Raw genomic sequence first — 9,753 nt, 5'->3', positions numbered from 1 at the left:
CTCCCGCCCTCAGATCGCACGTGGGGGTGGCTGATGTAAGACCCACCTCGGGAGCTTCCCCGCCCGCAGCTAAGCTGAGACCCCGGGGTCCCTCCTCGACGCACTCGGAGGTGGGTCTCCAGCCCGCGCTTGGACGTTTGCCGGGAGGGCTGAGGGGGGACTTTACAGCCCGGCTTCGGGGGTCCCTAAGGCCAAGTCCTTCCGCGGAGGCTCGGCCAGGCCAGCCTGACACCCGCGAAGGCGGGAGACATGTAGAGAGCGCGGGACGAGGGCTTTCGGGTTCACCTCCCGCTCCTCCGCACCGTGTGGGGCCAACAGCCCGAGCCCCGCGTCTCCTTGAACGGGTGGGGCTGGAAGTGCTGCGAGGATCCTCGTCGGGGACAGAATCGCGGCGGGCCCGCGTTCTACCGCGTGGCACCGGGTGGAGAGCGCCTTCGTGGCCGGCGGGGACACGGCAGCCCCGGCTGCTTGCCCAAGCCACCGGGGAGCCAAGCGTCCCCAAGTCCGGGAGAATCTCCCTGGGTTTTCTAACATTTAAATATAGGGTAGCGAAGGCAGCAATTAGCATCTCTAATGGGGCCTCGGAGTTTACAGTTTCTTCGAAGACTTTTATCTCGTTTATTTTTAAGGGCACCCCTGTGAGGTGTGTGAATTCTCGATGGTCTCCATTTCGGGGATTGGCAGGTAGCCTTTGTAATGGGCTGGCTCAGAGAGCTCCCTGAGAGACAGGGTTAGAGCACTAGGTCGGCTTTGCAGACCTCAGGGAAATAATGTAACGTTATATTCAGCTTAAAATAAGTAAATACATCACATGTCAAATCAGATACCATCTTAATTCTAGTATGGACAAGAGGCTCCAAGATTGAGAACAATTTATGAAGAGAGAAAAACAATTCTATGCATTAACCTAAGGTTTTCTTCAAGTTAAAAAAGACTGCACTCTTCCATTTCACCTAAGTTCATTTAGTGGCAAACAAAACTACCTATATCAATTTTTAAAATAACAGATGCATTAAAATGTCAAAGCAAAAAAGTTTTAGAAGGATTATGGAAAAAGGCAAAAAAAAACACTTTCTAGTATGTTGTTTCCTGAGTCTTGTATTTAAAATGTTGGTCTCAGCAGTCATCTCTGTGACTGGAAAATGATGAAGGAAGTACTCTTCAGGATGTCACACTAGGTCTGTAACTGTAAGGTTATGAGAACCACAGGGCCAAGAGATGAAGGCTTTTACAAAAAAACTAGCAAATTATTTCCATGAGCTAACAAGCAGTGATTGAGCATCCACTTTCAGGGCTTAATATGTTCTTTCTAATTTAATACTCAGACGACCCTGTGAAGTAGATTGTATTTTAGTCGTTTTACAGATGAAGAACTGAAGTTGTGTGGCCAACAAGAGGTGGAGCTGGGGTTTAAACCCAGATGGGTCTGACTCCAAGGCCTGTGTCTTTTCTGCTACACTATCAGTCTGTGTGGAATGAAGTCGTAGCATGGGGGTCTGCTTTGGAACAGTAGGTTGGGAACAATTGTAGAGAGGCTTTAATACCAAACAGAGGCTGCAGGCACCATCTTGTAGGTAAAGGGGAGATGCTGAAGGAGACTGGGACGTGGTAGCTCTGTGCTAGAGAGAGTGGGAACCTGGTGGCTTGAGGGGGAGGTGATATCAATCCTTAGGGAGAAAGAGGGCAGAATCTTGGGATCCTGTCCTCTCTTTATGACCAACTCAACGGTATGAGGACTCACAAGATAAATGTGTGTTTTATAAGATTAAGCTACAAAGTAATTAATAAACATAGCCACAATGTGTAGCAAATAAAAAGAACGCTAAAGAGCCAGAAGAGAGACTACAGACCCGGCACTGTCCCTTCTGACACAGCCGGTGCTGGCATGCACCTCTGTGAACAAAGAGCATGTGTTCCAGTGACATGCTTCTTTGTCAGGGGCTTCACTGCCAAAGGCATAAATAACACAGGCAGAATAGGGTGTGTCTCACTGTCCTGCCAACATCTTCCACTGGACTGTCAGTCCACAGGCCTGAAGGGGCTGTTGTCACACTGCCCTGGTTGTGAATATTGCTGTACTTAACATCATTCTATGTATGCATCTGGGTGTGAGAAAGAAGTAGAATATTGAACTGTATCTAAGCTACAATCATTATCATGATTTTGGATTTATGGATTTGAAGGACTGGAAGGGAATAAGGAAAAGCAAAAACATCTTAGTTTGTGAGGGAGTCTGAACTATGGGTAAATCTCTTTTACTTCCATTGATGTTAATGTTTACCTAATAAGTAATACAGGTATCAAACAATGCCTGGTTTTGGCACTCCTTTGACTCTTAAAACTGCTTGTTAATCAGAATGTGTGTATTCCAATAAGCTCCAAAATATCTGAGGAGAACACTCGGAGCTAGTTTGTAGCTCCTTGGACCTGCTCTCCACCCCACTGCCTCAGCAATGTCATCAGATGATCAGAGCCTTCCACAAACTTTGTGTCTGTGAACAGACTTCCACAAATCTGAAGATAAAACAGGCCCACTCAGGCACTGGCTTAACTGGCCTTGAAACCAGTTTAGCAGAATGGGCACCTTTTCTCTTTAAGAAAGACAGTATATGAAGGTGATGCATAAGATGGGATGAAGAAATCATTACTCTTTAAATATTAAACACCTCCATTCTTTCCCTCCTCTCCATACACATTTGCATACACTGGTAAATCTGTCCGCTGAGTCTCCACAGTACGGTCTGTGTGCCTGTTATAGCAGCTAGGCAACACGTGGGAGTTGTTGAAGGATCTAAATTCTCAGCGAGACTGTGAGCTCATACAAATATTTCTGGATGATATGAATGGAGAGCAGGAGCCTGGGGCCATCTTTAGAACATAGGTGCCCTGCAAATGTGTTATGTTGAAATAATGTCACGCGTGCTCAAAAATATTACCTAGAAACAGCTGAGACACTGAGACAAAGGGAGAGAGGAAGGCAAATCGTTGGGTGAAAATGGGTTAAGGAATAAGATCCTGTTAGTCACCAGATGGTTAAAAAAAAAAAAAATGAGAAGGGGAAAGTGTCAGGTGTGCAGGCAGCTGTAGGTCCAGTAAGGGGCCCCTGCCAAGACAGCCAGATTCCGTTCTGCTCTCTGAAACAGCTGTAGGTGCGTGGCCTTCCTGGGGCAGCAAGGAAGAGCTATGACCACCAAGAGTCGGGTTTAACATTTATTAAACACTATCCTTACGCCAAGTACTGTGCTTGGGACTTTTGTGTACGTTGCATCTCAGTTAATCCTGGCACCAGCTCACTGGGACAAGACTATAATTCCCTTTTATTGTTTAAGAAACAGGCTTAGCAAGGCCAAGTGGAAGTCACATAGCTAGTAAGAACCTGGATTTCTCTGTCATTAAAATCTCACTGTAATGCATTCTCATTACTTTGATGCACTAGTCCTCACAACTGCTTCTGAAAAGCCTTTTTGTTTTCTCTGCTTTAAGAAGATTTACATGCTCAAGGAGGGGGTGGAGAGGAAGTTAAAAAAAAGAAAAAACTAAAGAAAATATGAAATTTTAAAATTATCTTCCTACTATTGAGACATATCCACCATTAAGGTGTATATCCTTGCAGCTTTTTTTTCTATATTATACAAATTTTTTAAGAAAACAATATTGGGGGGACTTCGCTGGTGGTCCAGGGATTAAGACTCTGCGCTTCCACAGCAGGGGGCGCGGGTTCCATCCCTGGTTGGGGAACTAAGACCCGCATGCCACGTGACGCAGCCACAAAATTTAAAAAGAAAATTATGTTTCACGATTTAAAAAAAACAATATTGGGATCAGATTGAAGATTTTTGCTGGAAACTTGTTTTTCCAGCCAACACTATGGTAAGTAATGAGTTAATACTCATGACAAATATGAGTGTTAACTTTGCTCAGTGTTTTTCCCTTTTTAGAGATGGACTCTAGTAATGTGGGAATCCACTCCATCACTTACAGGCTGTGTGCTTTGGGACAAACCACATAACCTCTAGGAGCCTCAGGCTGCTTATCTCGGGACTGTTGTGAGGATTAGACACGATCCTGTGGGTGAAGCTCCTACCTGGCGCTGTGCCTGGCACTCTCTCTGTGCCCCAGTCACAGTTGCTGCAAGGCAGAGTCCCTCCCTTCTAAGCAGAGGCCCAGAGCTTGCTAGCCTCCTCAGGGGTTATCGAAGTTCTGCTGTGGCCATTAATCTTCCACTTCTGCTTCATGCCCTTCATCTCCTGTAGTTACCTTGCCCTTTTGGCTGAGGGATGGGCTCACCTCAAACCAATGTAAATTGTTTGTTTGTTTGTTTGTTTGTTTGTTTGTTTGTTTTGCTGCACTGAGTGGCTGGCGAGATCTTAGTTCCCCGACCACGGATTGAACCCAGGCCACCACAGTGAAAGTGCTGAGTCCTAACCACTGGACCGCCAGGGAATTCTCTAATCAATGTAAGTTTTGACTTTCAAAAAAGGTGGACTCATTTTCTGTTTCATGCAGGCCTTGGTCTCTCTTGAGTAACTGAGAACATACTCCTGGAAAATATCTGTGTGGCCCCGCGGTGTTGGACATCCCTCTCCTCCATAATTAGCCAGCATCCCCGCCATCTGGACTCACTCATACCTCACAGGGATTTCCTTGTCCACACAGAACTAAGATTGATCCAAGAGCCCTGCTCCTGCTGACCGAACTCTACCATCTGTTCTCAAGCTTGCTTTGCCAGCTCCTGCCCAGCCAGGGGCCCCTCAGTGGGCATGCAAGGTGGTTTGTGTGCACCCTAATTTGCTAGTCTCTTATTTTGGTAAAGGCCCAAAGTCCCAAATACCCTCACACTCTGCTTCTTCCTTGAAAAGCAGGGCAACCGGTTTCCTGATTTCTTTATGTTTATTTATGCACGTACTACAGAAAACTTGGAATGTATACTTAACCAGAAAAAAAAAAAAAGAAAAAGAAGAAGAAGAAGAGGAAAGAAAAAGAAGAAAAATCTCAATTCAGAGCTAAATACTGCTCACGTTTTGGTGTCTATTCTTCCAGTCTTTTCTCTACACACATATGGCACTTTCTCAAGTGTCAGATTGCCAGAAGCATCATCTCATTAATAACAGCTTTTCAGGCAGGCAGGGAGGGGGGAACCAGTACATTAAATATTCATATTGATTGTAAGAGACATTTTTATTTCAGAAATAGTAAGTGGTGGAAAAAAAATATCACAGTACCTAGGAAATACGGTGTATATTACATTTAAAATATTTTAAGTGGGATACTATAACCTGCTTTTTTCAGTTAACATATTATGAAAATATTTCCATACCATTGAATAGTCTTTTACAATATATATTACTTGAGGACATTCTTCTACAAAATGAAAATAGCTTTTCTTTTTCTGAATATAAAGACAATATATATTCATGTAGCAAATGCATAAAATGCACCAAAAGTATAAAGAAAATACAAGCCAGCTAAAATCCCATTACTAGCAGCAACCACTGTTAGCATTTTTGTTAACAGTGAGCTATTTCTATGAACGTAGATGCATAAGTAAAATATATAAGTGGAATACTACTATATAGAGCACTTTGTAACATGCTTTTATTTTTCACTTAGCAGTAGGTCACAGGAATTGCTCCAGGTCAATAAATCATTTCATCATTTTTAAAGTCTGCATCATATTTCATTGTACAGATGAAATGGTAGCACAATTTATTCACCTAGTCTTCTACTGATAGACATTTAGTTTACTTCCAGTTGTTCACCATTATACATAACATCTTTGTACAGTTATCTCCTTGAAATAAATGCCTAGAAATACAACTCCTGAATCAGAGTACATATTTTTCAAATCAGATATACATGGCAAATTGCCCTTCAGACGCTGTTCCTCTTTTATGCTCCCATTAGCAGTGTGTAAGACTTCCACTCAGTCTTGCCTAAACTGGGTATTATCTTTTAAAAATCTTTTTGTCAATCATTTTTCAACTAATGTCAAGTTTGAAAACCTAAGGGTGCCAAGACAATTCAATGTGAAAGAATAGTCTTTTAAACAAAATGTGCTTGGACTCATATAGCCATATGCAAAAGAAAGAAGTTGAACCTCTGCCTCACACCATATATAAAAATTAACTCAAAATGTACCATAGACTTAAATACAAGAGCTGGAACTATAAGACTCAGGAAACCTAGGAGTAAATCTTCATGACCTTGTATTAGGCAAAGCTTTCTTAGATATGACACCAAAAGCACAACAAGCCAAAGAAGAAAGAGATAAATTGGACTTAATCAAAATTTAAAACTTTCGTGCTTCAAATGATACCAAGAATGATATCAAGAATGATATCAAATGATATCAAGAAAGTGAAAAGACAATGCATGGAATGAGAGAAAATATTTGTGAATCATATATCTAATAAGGGACTTGTATCCAGAATAGATAAAGAACTATTAGAGCTCAACAACAAAAAGACAAATAACCCAATTAAAAATGGGCAGAGAATTTGAATAGACATTTCTCCAAAGAAGATATACAAATGGCCAATAAGCACAAAAAGAAGCTTAATGTTATTAGGCATTCGGGAAATGAAAATTAAAACCACAATGAGATACCACTTCGCACTTACTAGGATGGCTATAATTAAAATGATGGACAACAAGTGTTGGTGAGGATGTGGAAAAGTTGGAACCCTTGTGCATTGCTTGTGAGAATGTAAAATGGTGCAGCTGCTGTGGAAAACAGCTTGGCAGTTCCTCAAAAAGTTAAACATAGAGCCAGCAGTTTCACTGTTAGTTATATACTCAAGAGAATAAAAATATATGTCCATATGAACTTTGTACATGAATGTTTATAGCAGCATTATTCATAATTGTCATAAATTGGAAACAACCAAAATGTCCATAAACTGGACATTTTGGTTGTTTATCCATAACAGAATAGATAAACAAAATGTAGTATATACATACAATGGAATTTTTTTCAGACATGAGAAGGAATGAAGTACTGATACGTGCTTCAACATGCATGAACCTTAAAAATATTATGTTAGCTGAAAGAAGTCAGGCAAGATGACCACATAGTGTATGACTCCATTTATATGGAATGTCTAAAAAAAGCAAATCCATAGAGACAGAAAATAGATTAGTGGTCGCCAAGGGCTGGGAGTAATAGGGAGTGACTTCTAATGAATATGGGGTTTCTTTCTGGAATAAGAGGAATGCTCTGGAATTTGATAGTAGTGATGGCTGCACAACTCTCTGAACATACTAAAAACTACTGAATTGTACACTTTAGAAGTGAACTTTATGGTAACTGAGTTACATCTCAGTAAAACTGTAAACATTTTTTATCAATTAGGTAAGTTGACAATGATATCTTTAATTTGTACTTGTTTATATATAACTAATGGGGCTGAATATTTTTTCAGGTATTTATAAGGAATTTGTTTTCCTTTATAAGTTACCTGTTTATGTCCTGTTGGTATTTTAAATTTATTTATTAATAAGTGCTCTGTATATATTAAGAATATTAACCCTTAGTCTGACATTCATGTTCAAACTATTTTCCCCACTTGTTTGCTTTTAAATTTTTATTTATGTATGTATATATACATACACAAACACACATACTGGGGAGGGTGATGAAGAAAAATTTCAAATTTTTATTTAGGATAAAATTGATCTTTATGGTTATTGCTCTCATGTCATGAGAGCCTTCCCCACCCCAAGACTATATCAATATTCACCTATATTTTCATCTGATACTTCTGGTTTCATTTTTTATGTGAAATCTATAATCTATATAGATTAATATTTTAATGTATGCCTTGAAGTAAAGGTCTAATTTTCTTTATTTTTAATGGTTAGCTACTTGTCCCAATACCATGTGTTAAGTAATTATCTTTCCCCCAATGAACATGAAATGTGACCCTTAACACATACTAAGTTCTTACATATTCTTAAGTCTATTTCTGGACCTCCTTCTCTGTTCACTTATTTTTCTATCTCACCAGTACCCCTCTGGGACAGTTTAGCAAATGGAAAGCCAGTGGACAAATGACAGAAGACCAGAAGTTTATTCTCTGGAGACATGGGCTCAGAGCGGCACTGGACTTGGGGACACCAGGCCCAGGTGAGAGTGCATCTCCATTAACCATGTAGAAGTAGAGAACATAACTTTCAGAATGCACAGTGTCACCACTAGTCCTATGCTACCCTCCATATTATCTCCCTCCCTATTTATTATCATTCTTCCCTGGAAGAATACACAGTTGGCCCTTTTTTTTTTTTTTTTTGGCCTCACTATGTGGCATGTGGGATCTTAGTTCCCTGACCAGGGATTGAACCTGTGCCCCCTGCAGTGGAAGTGTGGAGTCTTAACCACTGGACAGCCAGGGAAATCCCCACGCTTGACCCTTGAACAATGCAGGTTCGTACTGTGGGGGACCACTTATACGTGAATTTTTTTCAATATATACAAATTACAGTCCTATACAATATAAGGTTCATTGAATCCGTGGATGCAGATTAGATGTGGAGGGCCGACTGTAAAGTTATACATTGATTTTCAACTTCAGGGAGGATTGGCAAACCTAACCCTTGTGTTGTTCAAGAGTCAGCTGTACTATCAGTCAAGATGTAAAATGATATCAGAAGGATTTCTGGTTAGTCATGATGTATTTAACTCATATGCTTATCTCCACATCCTCCCAAATCCTTAAAAGTATCTAAAGATAAAGTTGAGGAAATTTTCCCAGAAAGTAGAATAAAAAGGTAATGAAATATACTAAAGGACAAATAAAATCAAAGGATCAGTCCAGGAGGTCCAATATCCAACTAATCAGAGTTCAAGAAAGAGAAAAAATAAAATGCAGGGAATTAAGTGGAAGTCTACATCCCAAATGGTGAGATACCCCTCCAACTCCCCTTTCCCCACTTAGTTCCAGAATGCTAATAGCTAATCTCCAAAGGCAGGAGATTGGAGGATTCTTTTCTGAGGAAAGTGACTGGTTTATTTTTTATTTTTAAAAAATATTTATTTATTTATTTATTTTTGGCTGCGTTGGGTCTTCGCTGCTGTGCGTGGGCTTTCTCTAGTTGCGGTGAGCGGGGGCTACTTTTCGTTGAGGTGCACGGGCTTCTCATTGAGGTGGCTTCTCTTGTTGCAGAGCACAGGCTCTAGGCACGCGGGCTTCAGTAGTTGTGGTGCATGAGCTTAGTTGCTCCACGGCGTGTGGGATCTTTCCGGCCCAGGGATTGAACCCATGTCCCCTGCATTGGCAGGTGGATTCTTAACCACTGCGCCACGAGGGAAGTCCAAAGTGGCTGGTTTAAGAGTGAATGTCTAAGATAACCAAATTTCTTTTATTTTAGCTATAATTTCCAAGGGCACTTTTTTTGTCTTTATAATTATTCATTTTTCATAGCATCCTGTTTTTATTTCATTGATGTAACATCTCTTCTCTTTGAGAAGATAAAGTTTTATTCTGATACCTGACTTGTCTCCATTTTCTCCAAGTTCCTTTTTACTAACTCAGATTTCTGGCTCTAGTGTTAGGGTCTGTTAACTCAAAACAATAAAACAGCCGGTTATTTTACCAGCAAAACGAGCTTATTTGGGAGCAGCAAAGAATTGCAACTCGGGACACACAACTATGGTGAACCATATGCAAGTCCAGTTAAGAAAAAGAAAGGAGACCCTTTTATAGACCAGAAGGGGAAATTGGGAGGGGCTGTTAAAAACAAAAAGTCCATTGGAGG

At 40.7% G+C, this 9,753-nt stretch overlaps 1 protein-coding gene across 6 annotated transcripts in view; it reads left to right on the top strand.

The window, feature by feature from the left end:
- Positions 1-31: 31 nt before the first annotated feature.
- Positions 32-9,753, top strand: part of HEMGN (hemogen) — a 43,364-nt gene continuing 33,642 nt past the window's right edge. For 3 of the 6 annotated variants that reach the window (XM_082636963.1, XM_082636961.1, XM_082636962.1), the window contains exons 1-2: positions 1,399-4,457; positions 8,007-8,125. Coding sequence is in view for 2 of the 6 variants with exons in the window: in XM_082636959.1 (XP_082493085.1) it covers positions 6,559-6,659; positions 8,007-8,125 (220 nt within the window). In the remaining 4 variants the exon portion in view is untranslated. Of the gene's footprint in view, positions 111-1,398; positions 4,458-6,357; positions 6,660-8,006; positions 8,126-9,753 lie in introns of those variants that run through there. The other 3 variants (XM_082636959.1, XM_082636960.1, XM_082636964.1) reach the window with 2 other exon arrangements.

Source organism: Mesoplodon mirus (genome assembly GCF_964341445.2).
Source record: "Mesoplodon mirus genome assembly, chromosome: 1".
Taxonomy (NCBI): Eukaryota; Metazoa; Chordata; class Mammalia; order Artiodactyla; family Ziphiidae; genus Mesoplodon; species Mesoplodon mirus.
Note: the sequence above shows the minus strand (reverse complement) of the source record. Positions and strands in the feature narration are given on the sequence as shown.